The following is a 25,429-nucleotide window of genomic DNA, read 5'->3' as shown; positions in this document are numbered from 1 at the left end:
TGCCCCGCCAAGCGCTTCCCGCGGGACTGGGCCGGGCCCGCAGCAGGGTCGGGTCGGGGAGAGCCCGCGGGGAGACGGAACCGGGCGGGCACCGAGCTCGGAGCCGCGGGGCGAGGCCCGTTCCCCGCAGCCAGTGTGTGTGTGTGTGGGGGGGGGGTGTCTGTGGGCTGAAACGGGCCCCGCGGGACTCCGCCCGGGCCCTACCGGTCCGGGCCCCGCCGCCCGCAGTGTCCGCCCCTCCCGGAGACACCGGGGCCGGGGCCGGGACCGGCGGCGGGGGCGGGGCCGCAGCCCGGGGCGGGGTCCGGGGCGGGGGCGGGTCTGTCCCGGGGCGGGGCCGGGCGCGGCGCAGGCGCAGGGGAGCGCGGCCTCCCCCCGGCGCGATGGCCGAGGAGTGAGTGCGGGGGGCCCGGGGGGGCCGGGGGGCGGCGGGGTCCGGGGAGGGGCCGGGGAACCGGCGGGGGCCTGGCGGGGGCTGCGGCCGCGCGGGGCGGCGGGACCCGGACCCGCTCCCCCGCTCCAGCGGCGCCCGCCGGCCTTGGCCCGCCCCGGTGCGTGTCACCGGCTCGGCCGGGCTCCCCGCGGGCGGGCGCTGGGCCCGGCGGAGCAGCGGCGGCGGCGGGGGGGGCCGTTGGGAGCCCCCGGTGTCGTCGCGGTCCGAGGCCGGGCGGGGGGAGCAACGCCCGGCGCGGGGGGCCGAGCCCGGCCGGGGGCCGGCGAGCGTGTGCCCGGGGGAGGGCGGGGAGCCCGGCGACCCCCCGGGGCCTCTCGGGGAGCAGCGGGGGCTGCCCCGGGGCAGGCGGGAAGGTTCTGCCCGCGGGGGGGCGGCGCGACCGGACCCCCCCGGCGCTGCGGCTCTGCGGCTCTGCCGGTCCCTCGGCGGGGCTGGGGCGGCTCTGCGCGGTCGGTCCCTCCCGGGGAAAGGTGCCGCGGGGATTTGCTTTGTAACAGCGCTGGTGTGGGGGCCTAAGCTCTCCGTTAGGTGATATTTATTCTTTCTGTACTTCTACAGAAAAATGGAAATCGCCACTCCTCCGACATCGAAGTGTATCATATACTGGAAAAGGAAAGTCAAGTCTGAATACATGCGCCTGCGGCAGCTGAAGAGGTTTCAGGCGAACATGGGAGCGAAGGTAAATGGCCCAGGCTCGGGGGGCTCCTGCCCGCTTCACCTCGGCCCGAGGCGCTGGACGGGCGCTGAGGGGCCGAGCGGCTGCACCGGGTGAGGGGACAGAGGGGCTGCTCCTCCCGGCCGCCGTCAGCCCCCAGCCCCGCGCCCGGCGCTGCCCTGCTGGAGGCCGAGGGCTCGCAGCCGCCGCAGGAGGACTCGTTGCCAGCTCTCATTAAAGCACCTCCCTGCTCGAACCCCCGGTGCCGGGGGGTTCGTGACTTGCTCTGGGGCTGCTCTCCTTGGCAGGCAGGAGGTCGGTGTGGTCAGGAGTTACCAAAAGCTGCCGGCTCTTGGGTAGAGTCTCAGCGCAGCCCTGTACCAATGCTGAGTTTAATTAGAATTCCTTCTAATGAGTATGATCGATTTGAAGTGCTCTGCCTTGCATACGTTTTGATACTTGAAACAAAATCTCAGGAGGGGTTTTGGTGTTCTCAACTCGATTTCTTAAATTTTGAGGGCTGCGTTCTCTCATTTCAGGCTCTGTTTGTGGCCAACTTTGCAAAGGTTCATGAAAAGACCCAAATTCTGAACGAGGACTGGAAGAAGCTTCGAGTCCAGCCGGTGCAGCTGATGAAGCCAGTCAGCGGGCACCCGTTCCTCAAACAGGTGTGGGGAGGCAAAGGGCCCAGCGGCAGCAAGTCTGGACTAGAGCCAGGGCTTTGCAGGGAGCCGTAAGGATACGGGATCGGTTTTTGTGTGTGCTGTCCTACGTCGGTGTCAGGCTGCGCCTCGCGCTCTTATGGGGCGCAGAAATGGGCAAAAAACCCCACCAAAGGCTTTTCCTGTGAAGGAGTCCCAAAGAGTGGACGTGGGGCTTCACTGTGTTTGTCCCGAGGTGGGGTTTCCCTCCGGCTGTGGCTGCGGTTTCCTCACCTTTCCCTTTGCCCTGTCGGTTCCAGTGCACTGTCGAGAGCATTTTCCCGGGATTCCCGAGCCAGACGCTGTACATGAGGACCCTGAACACGGTGGCACTGGTGCCCATCATGTACTCCTGGTCCCCTCTTCAGCAGAATTTCATGGTACGTAGGAAGGCTCTGGGGGGCAAGGTCTCGGAGGGGTTAGTGTGTAATTGTTACGTGGTTGTGGAGTGATTATGCTGCCTTCAGGCCACTTGTTTCAAGCGATGTCTGCTCCAGAGGTGACAGAAAGTGTTGGTTTAGGTGCTTGTTTTGTCGAATCCCACAAAGCATCACTGTATCCACGCTGTCTTACCCAGCTAATCTCTCCTTTATGCCTGACTCCTTGATAGAGTCACTGTTATTTCACAGGATTCAAGGACTGAATATATTTTTGGGGTTGTTTTGTTTTTCTTTTAAGATTTTTCTTCCCTTCTAGATGAAGCGTTTTATTTCTTAGGCAGGTCCTTTCCTTTGTGACCGGATCACTCTGCTGGTCTCGTCGTAAGGCTGCTACCGAGGGTTCCTCTGGTGGCAGTGAGGGGAGTGATTTAAATGCAGATTTTGGTGTGGCGTAGTTCAGATTATTTGTTAAACAAACAGGTGGTCTGCAGCCAGCCTGGCTCTTTGCCGGGGTGGGTGGGGGGTGTTCTTGCAGGGCCCTCTGAAGCTCCGGTAGCAGATGGGTGTAGTGTGACACTGGTAGCGCCGAGTCTGTTGGTGGTGCCACGGCAGCGCGGGCCCGGTGGCCCTGCTGCCCGGTGGCCCTGCTGCCGTGGTTGACGTGAGAACGCTCCGCTCTGGCTGTTCCTCTGGGAGCGAGTTACCCCTTTGCCTTTCACTGCTCCAGTTCTACTCTGCCTTGAACACGATCTCTCTGGCGTTTTTTTGCTGTTTATTCTTGGCAGTGTGTGTGTTTCTGAGTTTCTATAAGCCTTGGAGGCACTGCTCTTCTTTTTTAAAGCAAATTGCGCTTTCAGGGGTTGCGCTGCTGGCGTGGGAACAGCGAAACGTCGGTGATGAGACACCTGAAGCTGCAGGGGGGGGCTGAACCTTTGCCCTGTGCTGTCTGCGGGTCTGAGCGGGGAGGAGCAGCCTCGGACGCAGCTGGGCGGGGGATCAGCAAGCGCCGGTCTTCGGAATTGTGTCGGATCTCTTTTCAGGTGGAGGATGAAACTGTTCTGTGCAATATCCCTTACATGGGAGACGAGGTGAAGGAAGAAGATGAAACTTTCATTGAAGAACTTATTAATAACTATGACGGGAAGGTCCATGGAGAAGAAGGTAACCTGGGAGCAGTCAGCACTGTCCATTCAGTCTCTTGCAAATAACATATCAAAGCAGTTAAGAAGTCAAAAGGTGGCAGCAGTAACCAGCTTTCCTGTGGGAGCTGTTAGAGCAGAAAACCAGGACCATGCCTGCTGTTGTAGTTCACAAGGACACAGCCCTGCCTGGTGATGTCCCACTCCGTTCTAGGCCTGGGGTGCTCTGGAGCCGATGCTCTTGCGCACAGGGGTTCACAGGCGTGCTCTGGGATGCTGAAAAATGTGCCAGAGGTTAGGAAGAGCTCAGCAACTTCGTTTCGCTTGTGACCTTAGCCAAGACTTTAATCGATCATTTCAGAAATGAAAAGCCAGTGTGTTTCCCTACAGTGCTGCCTACCCCATCATAAAATGCTGGCTGGAGGGAGGAAGGCAGTGGAAAACTCTCTGGCCTGGCCTCAGATGGCTAAAAGTGGTACAAAACTCTGTGACTCTCTAGCATTAAAATCCCTGCAAAATTGAGAGAAGGGTTCTGGTTGCGAACGATGTCGTGTGGCTGGCTTGTGATTTACCACCGTGAGCAGCGTGAAGGGTGATGGCACTCCCACAGACTGGCTGACACTTCTGTGTTTCAGAAATGATTTCAGGGTCAGTCCTCATCAGCGATGCTGTGTTCCTGGAGCTAGTGAATGCCCTGAATCAGTACTCGGACGAGGAGGAGGAAGGACACAATGATTCTGAGGTTAAGCAGGAAGATGGGAAGGAGGAGCTGCCAGTCACAAGGAAAAGAAAGCGAATTGCAGTGGAAGGTGGGTTTGGCCACAGAAATTGGGGTTATCGTGGTCGCGTTTCCATCCCGCCCTGCCTGAGCAGTGGCCGCTGCTCTCCTGCCTTCGCACTGGGCTGTGAATGTGTCGCTAAGGGCAGTGGCCAGCTGGGCAAGTGCTGGTACTGTAGGCGAAAGCAGAAGGGAGGTTGGTCGTTCTCGCTGTCCCCTGTGGGCAGGGTAAGAAGGCACCAGCTTAAAGTGTGGTGAGGAGGAATTTAGATGAGTCATCTGGAAAAACATTTCATGGTAAGATTAGCGGAGCAGTGGGGCGTTGTCCGAGGCTGCAGGATCTCTGCTTTCGGAGGTTTTGAGGTGCTGGTCTGGCAAGCACCTGCCCGTACGTCCGTAGGAAGATCTGGTCCCGCTGTAGGCCGGGGAGCTGGAGCTTTCCAAATCCCTTCCAGGCCCATTTTCCATGTATTCGTGTTCCTCTTCCCTCTCCTGTGCCACCTGGAGCTCTTCTTGCGTAGAGGAATCTCTGATTTATGGGACTTTCATGTGTCCTGCGTGACCTTTGGAATGCTGACTGGTGGTTTTGTCTTTGTCTTTGGCTTATGGTGCTACGGGTAGCGCAAATACCAGGACCTTTCGTGGATGTAGAAAAGCATTGTCTGCAAATCCTGTCTTGGGAAAAATAAACAGTAATAGTGCTTCAGATACCATCAGTACTTCCATCGCTCTGAACGTGGCAGAGTGCTGCATCTGGAGATGCCTTAGCCTAGTTGCAGGACAAAAGGTTTATCCATTTTATATGGGATTACATTTCTGTCTCTTCAAATACAGTCCTGAGCACCGGCTGGAGTCGCCCTCTGTGAGGGAAAGACACGTTCGCATCCAGCTTAACCGAGGAATTGTCTCTTCCTTTTCTCAGGTAACAAGAAGTGTTCAAAGAAGCGGTTCCCAAATGACATGATATTCACTGCTATTTCTTCTATGTTTCCTGAATACGGCTTCCCAGATGATATGAAAGAGAGGTAGAAGATCTCTACTTACGTTGTCTGTTACTTTCCTGGCAGCAATCTGAGTCTGTATTTCAGAGAAGAGCTCAGGGGGCTGCAGGCACGGGGGGCAGGGCGGTTCCTGAGCGCTGGAAACTTTGGTTTAGCCTCAGGGTATCTGGGCCGGAGTCCTGCTGGCCCGCGTAGTCACGTAGTCGTGTGAAATGTCCGGAATGAGGAAAGCGTGCGCTTCCCTGGGCGTTTCTGTTTGTCGAGCAGGTACCGGGAGCTGACGGAAGTGTCGGACCCCAACGTGCTGCCGCCGCAGTGCACCCCCAACATCGACGGGCCGTGCGCCAAGTCGGTCCAGCGGGAACAGTCCCTGCACTCCTTCCACACCCTCTTCTGCCGCCGCTGCTTCAAATACGACTGTTTCCTGCATCGTAAGTGCAGTCTCGGCCGGACGCTTCCCTAGAGCCCTTTTCTCCTCATTTTTCCTCGGTGCTTCGTACCTCTGTGCGCCTTGCTTAGTGTCTGTGCCGCAGTCTGTAGAGGGTGGTGCCTCCCCGGAGCTTGCGGTGGAGCCTTAGGAGCTGACAGGTGCCCAGAAGCTCCACTCGTTTCCTCAAACGGATGGTAAACCGACCTGTGGGGCCGTCCCCTCTCTCTCACCATTGTTCAGCACGCCGCGTTCGAGCCTCCTGGCAGTTGGTGCCAGAAATACTGCCGCGACTAGACTTTACTCTTGCTTTGCAGAAGCTCATCAGGGAAAGGCATGAATGTCTCACTTCCAAAGTCTGGACATGCCCCTGTGTTGTGTTGCCTCACTGGAACTTACAGCTTCATCTTAGTCATGTTCCTGCGGTTTGTGCTGCCAAAGCCGTTTGGATGCTGGTTTTAGCTGTTGGACCTGCTGTTTCCCAGGTCCGAGGGCTTCTTTGGAAAGTCACAGGACTCCTTCCAGTGAATTATTTATTAAAAGATATAATATTAAGATCATGTGGTCTTTTTGTTTCAGTCTGAAAGCAGATCTTTTTCCTATGGCCTCTCCTTCCCAGGTGTTCCCCCTGTGCTGCGGGTCCCCGCCGTGGGTTGGAGCGGGGCTGGCGGGGGGGTCCTGTGCCCCGTCCCCCGCTGCCGAGAGCTGCTCGGCCACTTGCTGACGGCATCCGGCTCCCCCTTCCCTGCCCTTCGCTGAGCTCCTGCTGCCCCGTCCCTTGCAGCGTGCGGGGAGACTTTTGGAGGATGCTAATAGTAAAGACAACTATTATTTTTTCAGCTTTTCATGCTACTCCTAATGTGTACAAACGAAAGAATAGAGAGACCAAGATCGAGCCAGACCCTTGTGGAGCAGACTGTTTCCTCTGGCTGGTACGTTTCTGCGTTGCTGCTTTTGAAACCACAAGAGAAGTGGCCTGGGCAGCCCTGCTCTGCAGAACTCTGGGGGTCCTTTTCACAACTTTGATGATTTTTCAGAATTAGTTCTAGTCCTCCTTGGGTTCAGGGGAGTGTACATCCAGACGCATATTTTAGCAAACCTCTAACAAGGACTGATTTCATAGCTAGCGGATGGGGAATTGTGACAAATGATTTCTCTGGACTCAGTGCAGCATTTGAAAAATGAAGCCCAGGTTAAAAATGATGCTGGGGAAGGAATCTAGGAAGGCTTGAACTATTTTACAGTGATCTTTTGGAAATGCAGCCTGGCTGTTACCGGGGTGAGAGCTGCAGATCAGAAGGGCTGGCTGCTCAGAGGGGGGTTTGCTGGTGGTGTCGGAGCTGGTCCCGAGATACGGGGTGTCCCGGGGAGCTGCGGGGCTGGAGCAGGGGGAGAGGCCAGGACTTCACTGCCGGGGGAGGAGGCCGGGGAGCAGCCTGGGGGGCCAGGGCCGGGAAGCTTCTTCCGACCGGGCAGCGATGCTGAAGGAAGCAAAGCAGGAAGGTGCAGCGCGGGCAGCTGGCAGGGCCTCGGCGATCGCCGAATGGGCCACGCATGGCGAGTCTCCCGCCTTCTCTTGGTGGTGGCAGGGCAGGGCTTGTCCCAGGGCCTGCGGAAAAGCCTTTCTGTGTTCCCTGGTCATCTGCCACCCGCCTTGTCTTCTGCTCTGGTTGCAGGAAGGAGCCAAGGAGTTTGCTGCGCTGCACAACCCCAGGTCCAAGTGCTCGGGCCGGCGCCGCCGGAGGCACCACGTGGTGGGTGCTTCCTGCTCAAACACCCCGGCTTCTGCCGTCACCGAGACCAGGGAGGGCGACAGCGACCGGGACACGGGCAACGAGTGGGCCTCTAGCTCCTCGGGTATGATGCCAGCCCAGAGACACCCCGCTCCCCAGGGCGCTGTGAGCAGCCAGGCCAGGCGGCCCCTCGCAGCCGGGGCTCTCCCTGGCGTGTGCCTGCATCCCGCACAGGGCCGCGGGGTTTGGAGGGAGCAGCCAGCCCACGTTTCCAGCTGGGCTTCAATGAGCACGAGGGACAGCAGGCCCTGCCCTTGCTGCGGTGGGATCTGCTGTGCTCTCCCAGGAAGGGGGAATGTTGCCAGGCAAAGCAAGAGCTTTGCTGGGACCTGCAAAGCCAAGAGCCCTTGGCTCTGAGCCCCTCTCCTGGCTGTGTGTGAGGGGAGTGTCCCTGGCAGTGCCGGGCTCACACTCGTCCCTGCTGTGGCACCAGGCAGTGGATGGGGAGCTGTCGGGGCGGGGGCTGGTCCGTGGGCCTGCCGGGCTGAGTGGCTCCTCGGTGCCGCAGACGAGCACCGAGCTGCGCCGGCCACGCCAGGGAGGTGGTGGTGGCTGGGGCAGAATGAGCTCCCGGGAGGAAAAGGGCTCCCATATGTCTGGGTGCCATCTTGGGTGGGAGAGGAGAGAGCGGCTTCCTTGTCCTCAGGGCTCTGGTGCTGCTGCCGTGGCCAGGGGCCCTGTCCTGGGCCAGGCCTGGAAGGGGAGGCTGGCACGGTGGCTCTGGTGCTGCCGGGGGGCCGGGCTGCCCGTAGAGCCAGGAGCTTGCGGCAGGGACCGCGGTGCAGGGCTGCCGCGGGGTGCAGAGGCTGGGGGAGCGCTGCCCTCGGGAGCTGTGATGGCGAGGGAGCGTCGTCCCGTGTTGTCTTTGGCCGAACGTCTGCCTTCCCCGCCAGAGGCGAACTCCCGCTGCCAGACCCCCACCAAGCAGAAGCTGAGCCCGGCCTCCTCCCAGCTGTTTGCGGTGGAGACGCCGCAGGAGCCCGTCGAGTGGACGGGAGCCGAGGAGTCGCTGTTCCGCGTCTTCCATGGGACCTACTTCAACAACTTCTGCTCCATCGCCCGGCTGCTGGGAACGAAGACGTGCAAGCAGGTGGGTGCCGGGGAGGGCCGGCATCGCAGCGCCTGGCCCGGCAGCGGCAGGGAGGCCCTGGCCGCTGCTTGCCTGTTGTTTTTCCTTCGCTGCCACAAATCGTCTCGAGGAATGTGTTGCATCAACACTTTGTGGAGTTGGATGTTGTTATTTTGCAGTAGTGCTGCTGGTTGCAGGACGAGCCCCGCGCATGCCCGGTGTCGGTGCCGTGCCTGCGGCCGGGCGCTCATGTTTCCCGGTGGGCAGTGGAACGGGGGGCAGAGCTGCCCGCGGGCTGGCCAGGACTGGGAGCACCCCTGGGCGTGCTCGCTTGCTCTCTCTCTGTTTATGCTTTAGATAAGAACAACTTGAGAACACTGAACTTTGTTCTTCTTTTTGCTTCTCTTCTTTGGTAGGTCTTCCAGTTTGCAGTGAAAGAATCGCTTATAACAAAACTGCCAACAAACGAATTAATGAATCCATCGCAGAAGAAGAAAAGGAAGCACAGGCAAGTGTTGGACAAGCTTGTTTTGTTCTTAAAATGCAACCAGATCCGCTGCTTTTTGTGCCAACGCATTCCTGGTAATCCCCATCTGGCTCCCATCTGCAGGCACATCCTGCTGTGGCCTGGGGCTGCTGGCCGGGCGCTGGCCCCTGGCCCGTCTCCCCGGCGCTGCTGCCCTGGCTGGGAGGCTCCACGGCTCCGTGGCCCCGGGCTCCGGGAGGGGCCGGCACGGGGCTGGCTGCTGCGGGGGGGCCGGTACCACCGTCCCAACAGCAACCTCAGCCTCGGCTCCCTGCCTTGTAACCTTTTTGTGTGCTGATCCCAGTGCGCCCAGTATTGCTCTGGCTCCAGCATTTGCCTTAAGTAACTCGTGCTGTGGCTGCATCGCTCGCATCTTTCCCTGCCTTACGGCCGGCCGGGGGTTGTTAACGCATGAGGCTGCTTCGCTGGAATCACGCGTCTCCCTCCCGCGCGGCCGTGCCCGGCTCTTCCCGGCGGGGGCTGGCGCATCCCCTCAGACCCCCTCCGTTCCCTTCCAGGCTGTGGGCTGCGCACTGCAGGAAGATCCAGCTGAAGAAAGGTAGCGTTTGCTGCGGCTGCCCCGCGCCAGGGCTGCGAGGCCGCTCGCCCGCGGGGCCGAGGTCTCGGCAGCGGGACGGCCACGGCCCCTCTGCAGCCCTGCCCTGGCACTGGCCGTCGTGCCGGTGCTCGCTCTGGGGCCATACGTGCGGCGGGCAGAGGGGAGGTGGGGGTTCGGTGTGCGGCCCCGCTGGCGGTTGGGCTGTTCGGGCAGGGGGATGTGTGCCGTGCGTGGGCGATCGCGGGCGAGCGTCTGCGGGTGCTGCTGGGCTCCCTGTCCTCCGCAGGCCAACGGGGACCTTGCACCTTCCTGCTCCAGAGCCCTGGGCCTGCTGCTTTCAGAGGCTTCTGCAATGTGCAGCTTCTAATCCGGGCGTTTCTCCTCTTGTTCTAGATAATTCACCTACCCAGGTGTACAACTACCAGCCCTGTGACCACCCCGAGCATCCCTGTGACAGCTCCTGCCCCTGCATCATGACTCAGAATTTCTGTGAGAAGTTCTGCCAGTGCAACCCTGACTGTAAGGAGAACCCTGGGACTCTCGGGCAGCTCCTGACACAGGCCGGGGGGAGGGTGCGGAGCTGGGGCTTGCTGCTTTGTTCCTGCACTCGCTGCTCTGTCCACCTGCAGCAGTCTGACTAGCATCTGCCCAGGTCCAAAGGGAAACTGTTCCATGCTGCCCCGTGACTCTCAGCAGCTGCAGTAGGTGCTCTTGTTCGAGAAGCTCGTCCGCATGTCTGTCCGGCCTCCACAGCCCGCGGGCGGTGCTGGTTCCCTGAGAGCAGCGCGTGTGCCCAGCGGTTAGGTGGGAGTTGGGTCACGGCTCTGCCAGGGCTGTTTTTCCTCCCTGGGCTCCCGTTCCCAGCTCTGCAGGGGGCGTGACCGCACTCGCCCGCATCAGTGGGGATTCTGAGGGTGGGTGTGTGAAGGGTTATGACACAACTTGGGGCTGGAAGGGCTATGGGGTGACTGGGAGCCGAGTTGGGCTCCACGATTCTCTGTACTGATCTGTGGTGTTTATACTATCCAAGTGGTTTATTTTCAAACTGCACTTAATTAGTCCCAAGAGGCAGATTGGCATCTCCAGCCATGCAGAGGGGAGGGCCCCTGTGCCCGGCCCGTGCTCTGCCAGCTGTGAGCGGTGCTCGAAGCTCCTGAGCCCACGGGGTGTCTCAGTGACTCACCACCAGCTCCTGTGTCGCAGCTGCCTCACGTTCACTGTGTCTCTCGTGTTCTTCGTGAGCGCTGTCCTGGTGACTCGGGGGGGCGGGAGGCGGGCTGGGGGTGCCTGTCTCTGCTGCCCAGAGCAGGGGGGGTGCAGAGCTCTTTATCAGCACAAAGGCACCTTCCTTACGTTGGCGGGGTGGCCCTTGGTCACGGACAGGCTTAGTCCTGTGCCAGCCAGGTGAGACCTGGCTCATGAGGAGCTTGGGTGGGGCAGGACGCTCGTGGCCCCCCTGCTCTCTGAAAAACCTCACGGCACAAACCCTGGGCTGTGTCGCTGCAGGTCAGAACCGCTTCCCGGGCTGCCGCTGTAAAACCCAGTGCAACACCAAGCAGTGCCCCTGCTACCTGGCCGTGCGGGAGTGCGACCCCGACCTCTGCCTGACCTGCGGGGCCTCGGAGCACTGGGACTGCAAGGTGGTCTCCTGCAAGAACTGCAGCATCCAGCGAGGTCTCAAAAAGGTATCGAGGGCAGCAGGGCTCTGGCTGCCTCGGGCAGAGCTCTGCTGCCTGGCGAGGGAGACGGGTGTTACCTGGGGAAGGGTGCGAGCAAGGGGGTGTAAAAGGCGGCTCCAGACAGACGTTTAGTCTGAATTCTGCTGGTCAGGGCAAGGATTGCACATAAAAAAGACAAAAATTCAGAGAAAGATGCAAATTAGTGGGTGTCAGGTGACGTGCAGCTCCCGCCTGATGGTGCCATGGCACGTCAGTCTGTAGGGACCCGCGTCACCGTGAGCCGGGGGACGCTGGGTGGACACAGGCTGCCCTGTGCTCCCCGGCGCTGGGGCTTGGGGCGCGGCAGCCAGCGCACGCGGCTGTCCCGGGGCTGCCCTGACCCCGGGCTGTGCCGGGGCGTGGAGAGCTCGGCCTGACACACTGATCTGAGGGCCGGGAGGCGGTGGCCTGCCGACCATAACCGATTCCTTTTTGCCTCGGCCCCAGCATTTGCTGCTGGCACCGTCGGATGTCGCCGGCTGGGGGACTTTCATCAAGGAATCTGTGCAGAAGAACGAGTTCATCTCTGAGTACTGTGGAGAGGTCAGTGCTGCTGCCCGCGCTGGGGCAGCTGTGCTGCGTGCTCGGGGGCTGCCTCAGCGGAGGCGCTTCCTTCGGCCGCTGTCAGCGTCCCTTCCCCAGCTTGGCCACGGGCTCGCTCTGGCCAGGTTTAGAGATTGAATCTCGTACGGTTTTGGGACCCACCTCAGCACCTCCAGGCCCTCCACTGTGGACGAGCATGTTGCGTACGTGCTGCTCCTGGGCAGCCCAGCTCTTGTCCCTGCTCCCTCGTGGGTGCCCCGGCAAGCTCCTGCCCCTGGGGTGGGCCGGCAGGGGGGTGTTCCAGGAGGTGGGTGAGTGCAGCTCCTCACTGCGATCCTGGCTGTGCCCTCAAGGCATTCCCCTTCTGCAGCTTATTTCACAGGATGAGGCTGACCGGCGAGGGAAGGTCTATGACAAGTACATGTCCAGCTTCCTCTTCAACCTCAACAACGGTAACTCGCCAGGGGGCTTCGAGGGGTGGAGGAGACTTGGGCTTCCTGGCAGGGGGCTGGTGGCCGGGCGGGCAGTCTCAGCCCATCTCTCACCTGAGCGGCAGGCCTGTCTCTACACTACAGTTTTGGTTTTCTTTTCTTTCTTTTCTTAGATTTTGTTGTTGATGCCACCCGCAAAGGAAATAAAATCCGCTTTGCCAATCACTCAGTGAACCCCAACTGCTATGCCAAAGGTGAGATATCCCTGCCCGGTCAGACCTCAGGGGATGGCTCTCTGGGGTCCTGCTCAGCTCCGGGGTTGCAGCAGATTCTCCAGGGTCCCAAGTCACCCCGAGCGGGTGGGAGCAGGAGGACTTCGGAGGGGGGGGGGGGGGCGAAGTCTCCTTCCCTTGGCAGCAAATCTCGTTGCTGCCAGCGAGGGCCCCGCTGAGCTCTGCGGTGGCCCTGGCCAAGGAGATCACTGCTGGAGGGCAGCTGCGGGGCCCCGGGGAGCGCCCGGTTCCTGCTGGCCAGGAGCTGGGGTACCACGGCCCTGGGGGCCAGCAGTGGCCAGCGGGGCAAGTGTCCTGCGAGACCTCCTGGCCTGAGCTGGAGCTGTGCGTCTGATGTCATCCCTCTGGTTGCAGTTGTGATGGTGAACGGAGACCACCGGATAGGGATCTTTGCCAAGAGAGCCATCCAGGCCGGGGAGGAGCTCTTCTTCGATTACAGGTGCCCTGGGCAGTGGCCGGCTGGGGACTGGGGTGCAGGGTTGGCCCCGCTTTCTGCGTGCACGTTTGTGGGGAGCACGGGAGGTCGTTACAGCAGCCGCGGCCTTCGTGTCCCGTAGGTACAGCCAGGCAGACGCCCTCAAGTACGTCGGCATAGAGAGGGAGACAGACATCATCTAGGCGCTGCGGGCGGCCTCCGGCACACCTCGCTGCCGCACCTTGTAAGCGATGCCATGTTTGCTTCACGCTGACATGACTGCTGCTGTCCCCGTCGCCGTGTGTGTCACCAGTGCTGCTTTCCACCCAGATGCCCAGAGGGAGGCTCGGGGCAGGAGTGTGAGCCCCGGGCTGGGGCAGGCTCGAGCCTGGCCCCATGGGTGGCCTCCTGGGCTGGAGGGAGCCCGCGGACCAAGGCAGCTGTGGAGCAGGAGGAGGGACAGCCGCCGGTTCTCGGTCTCTTTCCATTTTCTGCTGACTGCTGGGAGAACAAGAGCGAGTGAGGTACCGCCTGCACCGAGACCCGGGCACAGAGGGGCTGGTCCTCCCCTCCGGCCCCGGCCCCTGAGGTCCGGTCTCGGGTGCTACCTCGTGCTGCCTGTTTTGTCCCTTGACGAGGACAGTGACTGGGTTGGAAGCCATAGAGCTGTGGCCGCAGCGGTGCCTGGGCCCGTGGCCGCTGTCGCTGAGGCCGTTTCCCTTCTGCCCCAGCTGGCTGGGGGACAGAGCCTGCCCGCGCCTGGGGCTGGGGAGAGCAGCACTATGCAAAAAGTCACTTTGGGTGGGGATGACACCGAGCTGCTTAGAGACTGTCACGGGGTGCTGCTGCAGGCACAGGAGGAGGCCGGAGGCAGCAGCGACCCAGGAGCGCTCCCAGCCTGCGGCCATTTCTCCTGGCTGGGGGGGGCTGGTTGGCCCCTGCCCGTCCCCAGTGGCTCTGCGTGGGGACACTTCCCCCGGGCAGCTCTGGGGCTGCAGGGGGGCTCCTGCCCACCGGCTGCGGCTGCGCCCGGAGCAGGGGATGGGTCTCGGCTACTCCCACTCTGGGCAGGCGCTTCCTGGCCAGGCACTACCGGAGCTGGTTCCTTCACCCCCCTCTGCCAGGACAGTCCCTCTGGGGCGGCGCAGGCGCTGGGGGAGGCTCAGCAGAGCGGGTCCCCTCGGCCTGGAGCCTTTCCTTGCACAGGCCTCACGGAATGTTGCTGTGCCGAGGTTTGAATGGGGCACAGCAAACCTGCTCCTGCCTGGGGGGACCCGGGGACAGCTCCTCAGGAACCTGCCTGGGGGTTTCTGACACTGGTCCTGGCCCTGGGGATGAAGGGGAGTTGTTCTCTGGCAGGGTGAGGTTTGGCCTTAGCACCCCATGCAAAAAGAAAAAGAAAAAAGCACTTTAATCCTCCTCAGCTGGCAGCTGGGCCCTGTGTACTGCTCTGGGGGTGGGGGGACATCATCCCTCATCAGCTCCAGGGCTGGGACAGGGTGGTCTGGACGCGGGCTCTTCCCTGAGCGGGGCCTGGGGTGACCTGAAGGATGGGGCTGTCCCCTGGGAGCCACTGGCATCACGCTGGGTGCTGGAGGGTGCTGGGCCGCGGTCCAGCACTGAGCAAGGAGCCCGGCTGAGCCCTGACATGGCACCGAGGGGCCCAGAGCCCCTCACCCCTCTGGGGGGCTGTTTGTCCGGGGGCACCGCGCAGCGGGGAGCAGTGCTGGGGCCCTTGCCCTGCTCCTTCGGGGCACTGTGGGGCTCCCAAGGCACAGCCCCGTCCTGGCCCCCGGGGGCCAGAAATGCAGAGAGGTGCTGGGTCTGCCCCGGGAGCTGAGCCCTCCCCGGCACGGCCCTGCACGATGCCCTTCCCAGCCTTCCGCCACGGGGGCAAGGCCCTCCGTCCGTCCGTCCTTCCTGCTGCCGCGATGCCCTCCCGAGGCGCGGGGGGGGTTTGGGTCTGTCTGGAGCAGCGCTTGTACCCTGGCACCTGCCTGAGCCCCGCTCCCCGCCGTCCGCCCGGCCCCCCCCGGCCCCGCTCTCAGCTCAGCCTCTGCCACTTTGGCCGTATCTGCACTACGCCAGGCTTGTGTCTGTGGTTTGTTGACGGTGAATAATAATGCACTTTAAAAATAACGTGGCTTGTAGCCTTTGTCATAATAAAGTGGTAGCGAACATCCTCCGGCGGCTTGCTGGCCTCTGTTACCCGAGGGAGCAGCTGGCAGCGGCCCGTTCCCTGCCCGTCCTCTGCCTGCTGGGGGCTCAGCCCGGCTGCCCCCTCCCACCGCCTGCCCCCGTCGGCCACGGCTCGGGTGCGTGGTGGGGAGAGCAGGACCTGCTCATGTGTGCCAGGGCAGCAGCGGGCTGAGCTGCACCCAGCCCCGCTCCGGGAGGGGGAACTGCCGTGGGCAGCGCCGTGTCCCCCCCCGGCTGCCGCCTGAGCCGTGGAGGGGGGAGAGGAGCTGCTGCCGCGGTGAAGTCTGGGGAGCGTCAAACGCCGTCATTCTGCCTTTTATTTGAGTATCTTCACATCTCATTCAACAAAACAGTTTTTTTTAAAAATAAAGTGCCCAGTGGAGCCAGGCCTTTGGGTAGATAAATGCGTTTCTGTAACGTTGTCTTACCACAATACAGCGAGTGAACAGGAGCTTTCCCTGGGCTGGAGGTAACCGGCAGGACCGGCGCTTCGTACAGAGAAGGAGCAAACTACAGACCACGTACCACGACACGCGGAACGTAACACCCGACAGGAGCTTCCGTTTGGTTTTTTATACAAACCGATAGAATAAAAAAATCAGAGTGTAGTAGAATATTCAGCAACAAAAATGGTAGAAAGGATCCGTACCTGATCGTATGAAAGCAGCATCTCAGCGAAGTGCAGCGGCGTCATGCGCGGCAGCGGCAGCCGTTGCCCGCACGGGCAGGGTATTGCTGGGTGCCCCGGGCCATGCCCGGGTGTCGCGTGGCTTCCGTCGTGGCTCTGGCTAAGCGGCAAAGCAGCGGGGCATCTACGCGCGGGCATCGCTAATGGGGCAGCGGGCGCCCCCGGCACGCTCCCCGGCCAAGGGGAGGGTGGGCTGCCTGGCCCGGGGGTCCCCGCCAGAGGAAGGGCAGGGTCTGGTGGCGTGCCCGGGGCGAGCGGGGCCGGGGCTTGGCGGGCAGCAGCCGCGCTCCAGGGCCGGGTCGGTGATGGCCGCGGGGAGGGGCTGGCGGTCGGTGCGGTGCGATCCGGGCCGGAGGCGGGTGTTGGCAGTTGAGGTGTGCTCGGCCCTTTGGTCCCGCGACGCTCGCTCGTCCCCAGGCGGCTCCCAGGGCTGCGGGGGCTGCGAGCCCGTCCCACCCCCCGGCCTCACTAGTCCCCTTTCGCCTCCTCCAGGATCTGGGGCAGGTTCTGGTCCTTGCGCACCGACAGCGGTTTGGCCGCGCTGCCGTAGTCCTGGACGGCCTTGGGCTCGTTGGTGTGGTAGGAGCCCTTGTAGCGGTGGTAGTAGAAGTACAGCAGCACCAGCAGCCCCCCGAGCAGCAGGAGCAGGAAGGTCACAACTGTGGGGGAGAGGCGGCGGTGAGGGGAAGGGGCTGGGGGGCGCAGGGCCAGGGCAGAGGTGGGGGGGACACGGGCCGGGGCGTCCACTTACACCCGATGATGAACCCGATCCAGCCGTCGTCGTGCACGTGGGGGAACTCTGCGGAGACAGAGCGGGCGGCTGGGGCCGGGCTGCAGCGGGGCCTTGTGCTGGGGCATCCCCCTGCCGCTGACGCTTGCTGGGGGGGGGGACACCCTCCCCACGGGGGTCCCACCACAGCACCTACCCGTGCCCATGTACCAGGGGTCCATCTCGGGAGGGATGAGGATGGTGGTGAGGGGGAGCATGGAGGCACAGCTCGACTCCACCAGCTCCCCGCGGATGCTGTAGGGCCGCACGACGCTGGTGGGGCGGAAGATGGCTTTGAGGGGGACGAGGCTGTTAAACTTCACCCCCGAGAGGCAGCCTGAGAAGCCGGGCGTGTTGTAGCGCTGGATCTCGGGGTCGATCACGCCAGTCTCTGAGGGGGCACAGAAGGAGAAGGCTCATCCCCCGTGGAGGGCAAGGACCGTGCTGGGCAGAGGAGACCCCCCAGATCCCAGCATGGGAGGGGGCGGCTGAGGGCAGGACCCAGCTCACCCATCACACGCCCCAGGTACAGGTTTTTGGGCGAGTCCAGCTTGCTGTCCACAAACAGGGAGAACTGCTGCTCCATGACGGGGAGATAGTCCACCTGGGAGGCAGGCGCATGGTGTCGGCACCCGCTGAGCCTCCTCCGCCTGCCTGTGCCCCCTCCCAGCCCCCCCCGCCCCGTACCTGGGTGTACAGTGTGCGGTGCAGGCGGGTGATGTTGACGCGGTGGGGCCTCCCGTCCGTCACCGGTTTGGTGGTGAGAGCAAAGACGTAGGGGCTGGTGCCCAGCTGGTAGCGCAGCTGCAGGCTCCCTGCGGCAGAGCGGGGCCGTCAGCGGCACCGGGGCTCTCGGCGGGCGAGTCCAGCCCCTCCACGGGGGGGCATCAGCGGGGAGGAGGGTCCTGTGCAGCCCCAGAGCCCAGGCGCGTCCCCGCAGGCTCTGGGTGAGCCCCGGGGCAGGGAGCCCTGCCCTCACCATCATCCTTGATGAGCACGGCCATGTAGTCCTTGACGAAGGAGCTGACGTAGAGCAGCACGGCAGGCGCCGAGGTGGTGCTGAAGCTAAAGCTGACCTCCTCGCTGGTGAGGTTGTAGCCGGGCAGGGGCTGCCAGGGGCTGCTGACGATGCTGGCGAACTCGCGGGCGGCGTACAGAGACACGGGCAGGATGTTGTACCGCACCCAGGTGCCCTCCTCGAAGTACCCGCCGATGTCTGCGGGGGGACCCACAGGGTGACGGGTGCGCCGGCTCCTCTCCCCGCTCCCCGCCCCGGCAGGGCCCCAGCCCCAGCGCGGCCGCTCACCGTGGTTGCAGAAGGGCCCGTCGAAGGCGGAGACGCTGCAGTTGCAGCTGTAGTGGCTGTAGCGCTCGACGCAGAGCCCGCTGTTCTGGCAGGGCACGGGCGGGTCCTGGCAGTGGCCGGTGCAGTTGACCCGCACACCCTCTGTCTCGTTGGCTTTGCCCTCCAGGTTGAGCGTCACCCCATTCATCCGCAGTGCCCGCAGGCACCCCAGGAACGGGCGCATCTTGTGCTCCGCCGAGCCTGCAGCAGGGCCGAGGCTCAGCGCCCTGCGGCACGTGGGGACCTGGGGATGCGGGGACACGGCCGGGGGCTCTCACCCACGTAGAGGGGCCTGTCAAAGTTCAGGCGGACGAAGCTCTGCGGGGGGGCTGGTCGCACCACCCAGGGCAGCTTGTCCACCCGCAGCCGCGCCAGCTTGACGTTGAGCTCAGCCTTCACCTGGTGCCACTCGTCATCGTTCCAGGGCACCACCGACCGCACCGTCAGGTTCTCGTCCCCGTTCCCAATGTCGTAGGCAAACACCACGTCCCTGGTGGCTGCAGGGACACGGTGTCGGGAGGAGCCCCCGGCCCCGCCGCCCCCCACCCCCCCGCCCACCCGTACTGTTGAGCTCGATGCGGATGTAGTTTCGGGAGCCGGGGTTCTCCAGGAAAACACCGGATAAGGCGGTGGTCTTGAAGTAGAAGGAGATGTCGAGGCTGTGGTTGGCCTGGAAGGTGGGGAAGAGCAGGGCTGCGCCCCTGTTGAAGGAGACAGTGTTCCAGGTGTTGCCTGCGGGGAGCAGGAGGGGCAGTGAGGGATGGGCATGGACCCTCCACGGGCGCAATACCCTGCGGACATGGGACCCCCCCACGGAGCAGGGGCCCCTCCACGGATCCGGTCACTCACGGTCTCCGTAGCACCGCAGGGGCCCCAGCAGGAACTGGGCTTCGGAGCCAGAGCGGTTGGTGTCTCCAACCACGACCTGGGTGACGGGCAGGTGATCCACGAAGGTCAGCAGACCCTTGTCCGTCCTCCTGCAAACGGAGGGGCCATGAGGGGCTTCTGCCCCTTCGCCAGCCCGCGCCCCTGCTGAACCCCTGCCCGACCCGCCCCGAGTCCTGCCCCTTGTGCCGGCAGTCCCCGTCCCGCAGCCCCCGCCCGCTCACCACAGCGCGTGGTCGGCATCGCAGTTGCAGAAGTACTTGGGGTCGGCGCAGTTCTTGTCCAGCCCGCAGGCGCAGCGCTGGATGCCCGGCCGCGAGCCCCCCCAGTAGTAGTGCCGCTCGTCGTACCGGCCCATCCAGAAGCTGAAGGGCAGCCCGGCTGCGGGCACAGGGGTGGGTGAGGACATGGTCCCACGGCCTGGCCCCGTGGCACAGCCCCGCGGCACGGCCCCGCTCCCCCCGGCGCTCACAGGGGGTGTTGAGCAGGCGGGAGCTGTAGCAGTGGAGCTCGATGCGCTGCTCGCAGTACTCGGAGGCGTTTGCCAGCGCGGAGACCTCGGCCCAGGAGGCGTTCCAGTACTCCACAGCCCCCAGGTAGGGCTGGTCCACGCTGGAGCCCATCACCCGTGTGGCGTAGTGGCGGTTGTGCCGGATGATGGTCCACGCTCGGTCCTCTGCAGAGGGGGGGGCTGTTGGGACCAGCCCCCAGGACACCCCCACTCCCTCCATCCTGTTCTGGCCCTGACACACAGGCTCCAGTCCCCGGGGGCACCGGGCAGAGGGACCCCCAGGCCCTCCTGCCGCCCCCACCTCGGATATCGCAATACACCGTGAAGGGCTTGAGCGGCCCGCTGCCGTCCGGGTCGATGGTGTAGTTCCCTGAGGTTTTCCCGCTGACCCGGTAAGCATCACACGATTCCTTGTAAAGGGCTGGAAGAGCGAAATGGGGCCGGGGTCAGGGCGAGGGGGGCGCTGAGCAGCGGGGGCAGTCGCAGGTGCCCGTCCTGCCCCCAGCCCGCGAGGCCCCAGGCTCACATTTGTGGCAGGTCTCCCCCTTGTACCCCGTCAGGTCGCAGATGCACATGAAGTCGTCCCAGGACTGGACGCAGCGGCTGTCGTGCTCGCACAGGTTGGGGGTGCACCTGAGGGCGCAGAGGGCTCCTGTCCTGGCACCGGCGCAGCCCCCCGGCCCCCGCCCGCTCCCAGCCAGCACCCCTCTCCCGAGCGATACCTGTCCGTGATGCCGCAGACGTTGAAGAGCACGTTGAAGTACTGCGCCAGCCGGTGCTGCACCAGCAGCTCCACGTCCACGGGCTGCAGGTCCACGTTCAGCATCTGCAGGCAGCCGTGGAAGGCCGTCTGGTTCGACCGGCAGCCGGTGACTGAGGCTGGCTTGGGGCAGCCTGCAAGGCACAGGGGGGTGAGCGGCCCCTGGGCACCCATCGCCCCCGGCCCCCGCCCCGCCGCCCACCTCCAAAGAAGTACTGGCTGCCGGTGCGGAGCTGGAAGGGATGCGCCACCCGGAACTCAGCACCATCGTCGTCGTCGATGGTCACCACAGCCGAGCCGTCCCGCGCCACCAGCTGCACCGAGTGCCAGAAGCCGTCGTTCAGACGATGCCCTGCGTGGGGAGAGGAGCGTGCGTGGAGAGGCACCGCCACCAGACCAGCCCCGGCCCTGCGCCGCCTCCCCAGCCCACCTGCGGCAAACTCCAGCTTCTTCTTGCCGGGCTGGGCGATGGAGACGTTAAGCTGCCCCTCGCTCAGCACCACCTCGAGGGAGCCCAGGCGGTCGGCAAAGCTGGTGTAGAGCAGGAGCCCGGCCGTGTCCCAGGAGCGGAAGCGGAAGCTGACGGCCAGGCGGTTCCTCCGCGGGATTCCTGGCACCCGCACGTAGTTGTTGATGCCAGCAAAGGTGATGGGGGTGGTCAGCTGGTCCTGGCAGTAGCGGCCCACGCTGCCCTGGGGGTGGCCGCGGGAGGTGGTGAGGAAGGGGCGGGGAGGCCCCCCTGTCCCCACAGCCACAGCCCCGACTGCCCCCCCTCTTTCCCCCTGCCTGGCAGCGCCAGCCAGGCGCCCCGGGCCAGGGACGACCTCGCACGGTCGATGCGGCGCCGCTCGGCTGAGCATGGCCACTGCCTGGCCTCGTGTCACCCCACAGCGGGGGGGGAACCTGGCCCCGGGGAAGGGGCCACCCCACAGCGGGGACGAGGACCTGGCCCTCCTCCAGGAAGGGCGTCCCCCCACGGCAAGAACGGGACCCCCAGGGAAGTGGCCACCCCCCGGGGCTGGACCTCGAAGCGGATGTTGGGTTTCCGGTGCCGGGCCAGGTCGGCGATGTTGACCCCGTTGAAGATGATGTTCTCCACGCAGCCCCGGAAGTTTTGCCGGTAGGTGAGGTGCTGCTTGTCCTGGTCGATCACCCCCCCGAAGAAGAGCTGGGAGGCAGAGCGGGGGGGTCAGCCCCTCGCTGGGGGATGCCGCAGGTCAGCATCCCGGCAGCTCCGCGCCCACCGCACCCACCTCGGTGTCGAGGTCGAGCTGGTCGAAGGTGCCGTGGCAGCGGAAGCGCTTGACCTCCCCGTCCAGCGTCAGGTTGACGTGGTGGCCGTAGCGCTCGATGTGCAGTGAGTGCCAGTGCTGGTCGTCCAGGAGGCTGCCCACCCCCACCGTCGTGTGGCCCTCGCTGGCGTGCAGCGGGCTGCTGCCTGGGGAGGGGCAGCCTCAGCCCCCCGGCCCCACGCCCCCCGGCCCCCCGGCCCCCCGGCCCTGGCTCACCTAAGCTGATGTGCAGGAAGAGCTGGGCCTGCTTGAGCTCCACCGTGATGTAGTCGCCCTGCGAGCCCTCCCCGTGCATCAGCACCCCATCCTGCTCCAGCGTCTTGAAGTTGAAGGAGATGTCATCCTCGCGGGTGCTGATCCTCTTGGCCCGGAAGCGGTAGGAGATGGCGTCATCCCCGTCGAAGTAGAGCACGTGGGACCCTGGGGAGAGCAGAGCGGCCGTGGCCGCGTCACTCCCGCAGCAGCAGGCGCCCTGGCACGGGGAACGCTCCTCTCTGCCACGGTTTACACCAGAGCTAATGACTGCAGATCGCTTGGACACAATCCACTCTGGGAAAGGGTTTTCCAGACGCACCGGAGCCAGGGGCTGGTCCCCTGCGATGCTGGCAGCCGGGCCAGGGTCCCCCCCCGCGCTGGGTACTCACTGTAGGGGCAGCCGTAGAGGCCCAGGCGCAGCCCGATCTTCCCGCGCGGGTTCCAGGCCACCGGGATGATGCGGATGTAGCGCGCCAGGATGGGGTAGTGCAGGTCGTGCCGCACCACCCCGCTCTCGTTCACGTTCCCAAAGAACGTCTGGGGACGAAGGGCCACCATCAGCACCTCGCTGCGGGCCGGGGGGTGTCTCCACTCCCCCCAGGGGACCCCGTCCCGCAGGGACCCCCGGGCACCCCCCTACCCAGTTGCTGCCCTGCTGGAAGAAGGGTTTCCAGCTGGTGGGGTGGTCTCCGAAGAGCACGATGTAGCGGGTCAGCCAGTCGTAGGTGTTGAAGGTTCCCTGCGTGGCCACTGCGTTGATCCGGTGCTTTTGCATCAGGTCGATCTGGAGCCAGGGCTGCTTGTCCCGGGGGTCAGGGGACCAGCCGCTGGTGCCTGCGGGGGGAGCGGCTCAGCCGGGCTCATCACCCAGCACCCAGCACCCCCCGCCTGAGCGGGGGCTGCCTGCTCGGCCCCACCGCAGCATCCGACTGCGGGCGGGCGCTGGAGGGCTGCGGGGCTGCCCCCCACCGCCGGGGGATGCTGAGGGCTCTGCCACGGGCACCCGAGGGCCCCTCAGCCCCACGCAAGGCAAGACCTTGCTGGGGACGCCCCCCGCCACGGCCCCCAGCCCCGCCCGCGCCCCGGCGCCGCGGGGGGACTCACTGTGCAGCCGCGCAAAGCTGGCTGAGTAGAAGATGTTGTATCTGGAGGAGGCACCGATGGACGAGGAGTAGAGGGGAGCGACCAGCTCATCGTAGCAGGGTCCTGCGGGGAGAGGGGCGCTGGGGGCCGGGCTCGGAGCGCTGAACTGGGCCGTGTCCCCGCGGCAGCCCCTCCGGCCCGGCCCTGCGGACCCCGCGGGCTCTGCAGGCTCTGGAGACCCTCAGAGATCCGGGGACCCCGCGGACCCCGCGGCCTCTGGGGACCCTGAGAGATCCGGGGACCCCGCGGACCCCGCGGGCTCTGGGGACCCTGAGGGCTCTGGGGACCCCGAGGGATCCGGAGACCCCGCGGGCCGGCGGCGCGGCGGGTCCGTCCCCGCTCTCCCCTCCCACTGCAGCGGAGCTGACACACCTCTGCGGGCCCCGACGGCCGCACCAGCCGCCTCCGCACTGACGTGGGCGCCGGGACCCCCCCCCGCCCCGCCCCGCCCCGCCCCGTCGGGACAGGGTCTTGCGTGGGAGGCCGGGGGGGCCCGTGCAAACCCTCCGGGATCTGCAGAGGCGGCTCCGGCGGGGCCGAGGTCCCGGGCCCCTCGCAGGGCCCCCCCGGACGGGTCGGACGGAGCCCGGGGAGCCCCAGGAGCGTTTGCTGCACCCCCAGCCCTCACTGCAGGGCCAAGGGCAGCCGCGCTGAGCCCATGCTGCATCAGCCCCTGCCTGCATCCCCCCTGCCTGCGTCCCCCCTGCCTGCGTCCCCCCTGCCTGCATCCCCCCCTGCCTGCGTCCCCCCTGCCTGCATGCCCCCCTGCCTGCATCCCCCCTGCTTGCGTCCCCCCTGCCTACGTCCCCCCTGCCTGCATCCCCCCCTGCCTGCATCCCCCCCTGCCTGCATCCCCCCTGCCTGCGTCCCCCCTGCCTGCATCCCCCCCTGCCTGCGTCGTCCCCTGCCTGCATCGTTCCCTGCCTGCGTTGTCCCCCTCTTCCCTCCCCCGCAGCCAGCGGGTCGCCGGGCCCCCCCGGCCCTGGGGGAAGGGGGCCCCGGGCCCCGGTTCAGAGGGGCCGCAGAGAGGCCAGGGCCCTGTCGGTCCCCGTGCCCGGGCACTCGCCCCCAGCCCCTCCCGCCCCGGGGCTCGGGACCAGCCCGGTGCAGCCCCGCGGCTCTGGCCGAGGTGCTGGCGGAGCCCGGCCGGGACACGGGGCCGGGCCGGGCCGGGGGGATGCGGCGCAGTGGGGCGGGTGCCCGGGACACCCCTGGGCATCCCCGGGCATCCCGGGTCCACCCCGGAGGCTCCGGGCGGGTGCGGTGCCGCCGGCGGGGGGGCTGCGGCGGGGCGGCCCCGGCCAGGGCGCGGGGGGGGGCGCTCGGACGCCCGTGTCCGGCCGTGACCTTGGAGACGACGCGGACCGGGGCGCCGAGGGGTGCTGGGGGGTGCCCGGGGGAGAACGAGGGATGCCCGGGAGAACCGGGGAGGGGCGGGTGCGGGCGGAGGCGGCTCGGGGGAGTGCGGGGATGCGGGGCCGGGGCGGCGGGGCCGCGGTCCCGCAGTGCGGAGCGGCCGCTCCCGGGGCTGCGGCCCCACTTACGTGCGAGGCAGCCGGGGCCGGGGCACAGGAGGGCGGCGGAGGCGGCGAGCAGGAGCCCGAGGAGGCGGCGAGCGCCCATGATGGAGCGCCCCGAGCGCCGCCGCTCCCGGTGCTGCAGCCGCGCGGCGGAGCGGGGCCGGCGGCGGCTCCGCCCACGGGGCGGTGGCGGCGGCGGGGCGGGTGGGCTGGCCCCGGGACCGGGAGGGGGCCGCGGGGACCGGGCTGGGCGCAGCGCAGAGCCCCGGCCCCCCCCGCCCAGCCTCCCCCGCTGCCGCGCCCCCGGGGGATGCTCCCGCCGGGCACCCCGTTCCCCCGGTCCCCGGCCCCGGGGTGGGGATGCGTGGGCAGAGCGGGGCACGGGCGGGAGCTCCGCCCGGGATCACCGGGTCCCGCGCAGCCCCCGGGCCCCGCCGTGCCCAGCCCCCCCGGGCCCCCCCAGACCCGGGCCAGGCCCGCGGGGGCGGGGGGGAGTTGGAGCGGTGCCCTCCCACAGCAGATGTGGCGGCAGTTTGTAATCAAGCCGCAGATTAAGGCCGGGGGTTTGGGGGTCGCCTGGCTCCCCAGCGGTGCAGAAAAGGAGATTTAGGCTGCGTCTGTTCCCCAACATCCCCAGACACCCACGGTGGGGGGGGCTGGCGGCCCCGTGGCCTACATACGCCTCCTGACCACGCGGTCCCCCGTGTCCCTCCGCGCAGCCCCCCAAGCCCAGCCCCGAGGGGTGGGGGTGCACCGGGGGCCGCTGGGGCCCCTCGGACACACCAGGCCTGGCACGTGGCTGTCACCTGCGGGCAGCGGGGGCCGGGGTCGCTTCCTGCGCAGGCAGGGCCGAGGCCGCAGCACGCAGGAGAAAGAGGGAACAGAAAGCCCCAGGTGCAGCGGGGCTGCGGGGCAGCCGGTGGCACACCGGGCGTTCTGGTGCCTCCCGACCCCCAGAGCCTCCCAGCACCTGCGAGCCCGTCCCCAGGAGAGGTACAGCCCCCCCTGGCCTCATCCGGACACCCCAGGGGTGCTGCCTGCTCTGGCCACAGCCCCGCGTCCTGTCCTTGTGCTGGGACAAGTCTGTGACGGCTCCAGCGGGGGCACGAAGGGTCCCTGCTCTGCACCCACAGCTGGCTGTAGGGCCAGCATTTGCCCCAGGACCCCCTCCCTCCCCTTT

General features: G+C 65.4%; 2 protein-coding genes across 4 annotated transcripts; one reads left to right on the top strand and one right to left on the bottom strand.

Moving 5' to 3' along the window:
- Positions 1-116: 116 nt before the first annotated feature.
- On the top strand, positions 117-15,065 carry EZH1 (enhancer of zeste 1 polycomb repressive complex 2 subunit). Of its 3 annotated transcripts, XM_074849911.1 has the most exons (21): positions 325-394; positions 1,013-1,133; positions 1,649-1,777; positions 2,071-2,190; positions 3,231-3,351; positions 3,965-4,138; positions 5,030-5,132; positions 5,376-5,539; positions 6,376-6,467; positions 7,212-7,392; positions 8,222-8,418; positions 8,814-8,905; positions 9,442-9,482; positions 9,876-10,001; positions 10,989-11,167; positions 11,648-11,743; positions 12,114-12,195; positions 12,348-12,428; positions 12,822-12,906; positions 13,025-13,126; positions 13,213-15,065. In XM_074849911.1, the coding sequence occupies exons 1-20, from the start codon at positions 384-386 to the stop codon at positions 13,083-13,085; spliced, it is 2,256 nt and encodes a 751-aa protein (XP_074706012.1). In that variant the 5' UTR covers positions 325-383; the 3' UTR covers positions 13,086-13,126; positions 13,213-15,065. The 3 variants fall into 3 exon arrangements, with proteins under 3 accessions (XP_074706013.1, XP_074706012.1, XP_074706011.1); XM_074849912.1 differs by lacking the exon at positions 325-394 and adding an exon at positions 117-135 and having other exon boundaries at positions 13,025-15,065; XM_074849910.1 differs by having other exon boundaries at positions 13,025-15,065.
- A 315-nt stretch (positions 15,066-15,380) lies between these two features.
- CNTNAP1 (contactin associated protein 1) lies at positions 15,381-24,403 on the bottom strand. Its single transcript, XM_074849909.1, has 24 exons — positions 24,274-24,403; positions 22,691-22,792; positions 22,227-22,420; positions 21,976-22,123; positions 21,548-21,751; positions 21,293-21,477; positions 21,064-21,207; positions 20,470-20,731; positions 20,242-20,391; positions 20,002-20,173; positions 19,806-19,912; positions 19,581-19,700; positions 19,241-19,444; positions 18,993-19,149; positions 18,733-18,860; positions 18,448-18,615; positions 18,162-18,380; positions 17,845-18,084; positions 17,518-17,754; positions 17,226-17,353; positions 17,049-17,142; positions 16,696-16,929; positions 16,521-16,568; positions 15,381-16,428 (listed from the first exon to the last, which is right to left on the bottom strand). The coding sequence occupies exons 1-24, from the start codon at positions 24,350-24,352 to the stop codon at positions 16,238-16,240; spliced, it is 3,915 nt and encodes a 1,304-aa protein (XP_074706010.1). The 5' UTR covers positions 24,353-24,403; the 3' UTR covers positions 15,381-16,237.
- Positions 24,404-25,429: the final 1,026 nt, after the last annotated feature.

Source organism: Strix aluco, chromosome 24 (genome assembly GCF_031877795.1).
Source record: "Strix aluco isolate bStrAlu1 chromosome 24, bStrAlu1.hap1, whole genome shotgun sequence".
NCBI classification, from domain to species: Eukaryota; Metazoa; Chordata; class Aves; order Strigiformes; family Strigidae; genus Strix; species Strix aluco.
The sequence above is the reverse complement of the archived record's forward strand: the minus strand, read 5'-3'. Positions and strand labels throughout refer to the sequence as shown.

What these genes read in the sequence shown, in the direction of transcription:
- EZH1 (XM_074849911.1), top strand. An exon ending in GGCACCCGTTCCTCAAACAG is followed by an intron (nt 1,778 to 2,070) that starts GTGTGGGGAGGC and finishes TGTCGGTTCCAG; the next exon opens with TGCACTGTCGAGAGCATTTT. An exon ending in CAGACTGTTTCCTCTGGCTG is followed by an intron (nt 6,468 to 7,211) that starts GTACGTTTCTGC and finishes CTCTGGTTGCAG; the next exon opens with GAAGGAGCCAAGGAGTTTGC.
- CNTNAP1 (XM_074849909.1), bottom strand. Translation starts at nt 24,352, where the DNA reads ATGGGCGCTCGCCGCCTCCTCGGGCTCCTGCTCGCCGCCTCCGCCGCC. An exon ending in GAAGCTGGAGTTTGCCGCAG is followed by an intron (nt 20,392 to 20,469) that starts GTGGGCTGGGGA and finishes CTCCCCACGCAG; the next exon opens with GGCATCGTCTGAACGACGGC. An exon ending in CCGCCTGCTCAACACCCCCT is followed by an intron (nt 19,150 to 19,240) that starts GTGAGCGCCGGG and finishes CTGTGCCCGCAG; the next exon opens with CCGGGCTGCCCTTCAGCTTC.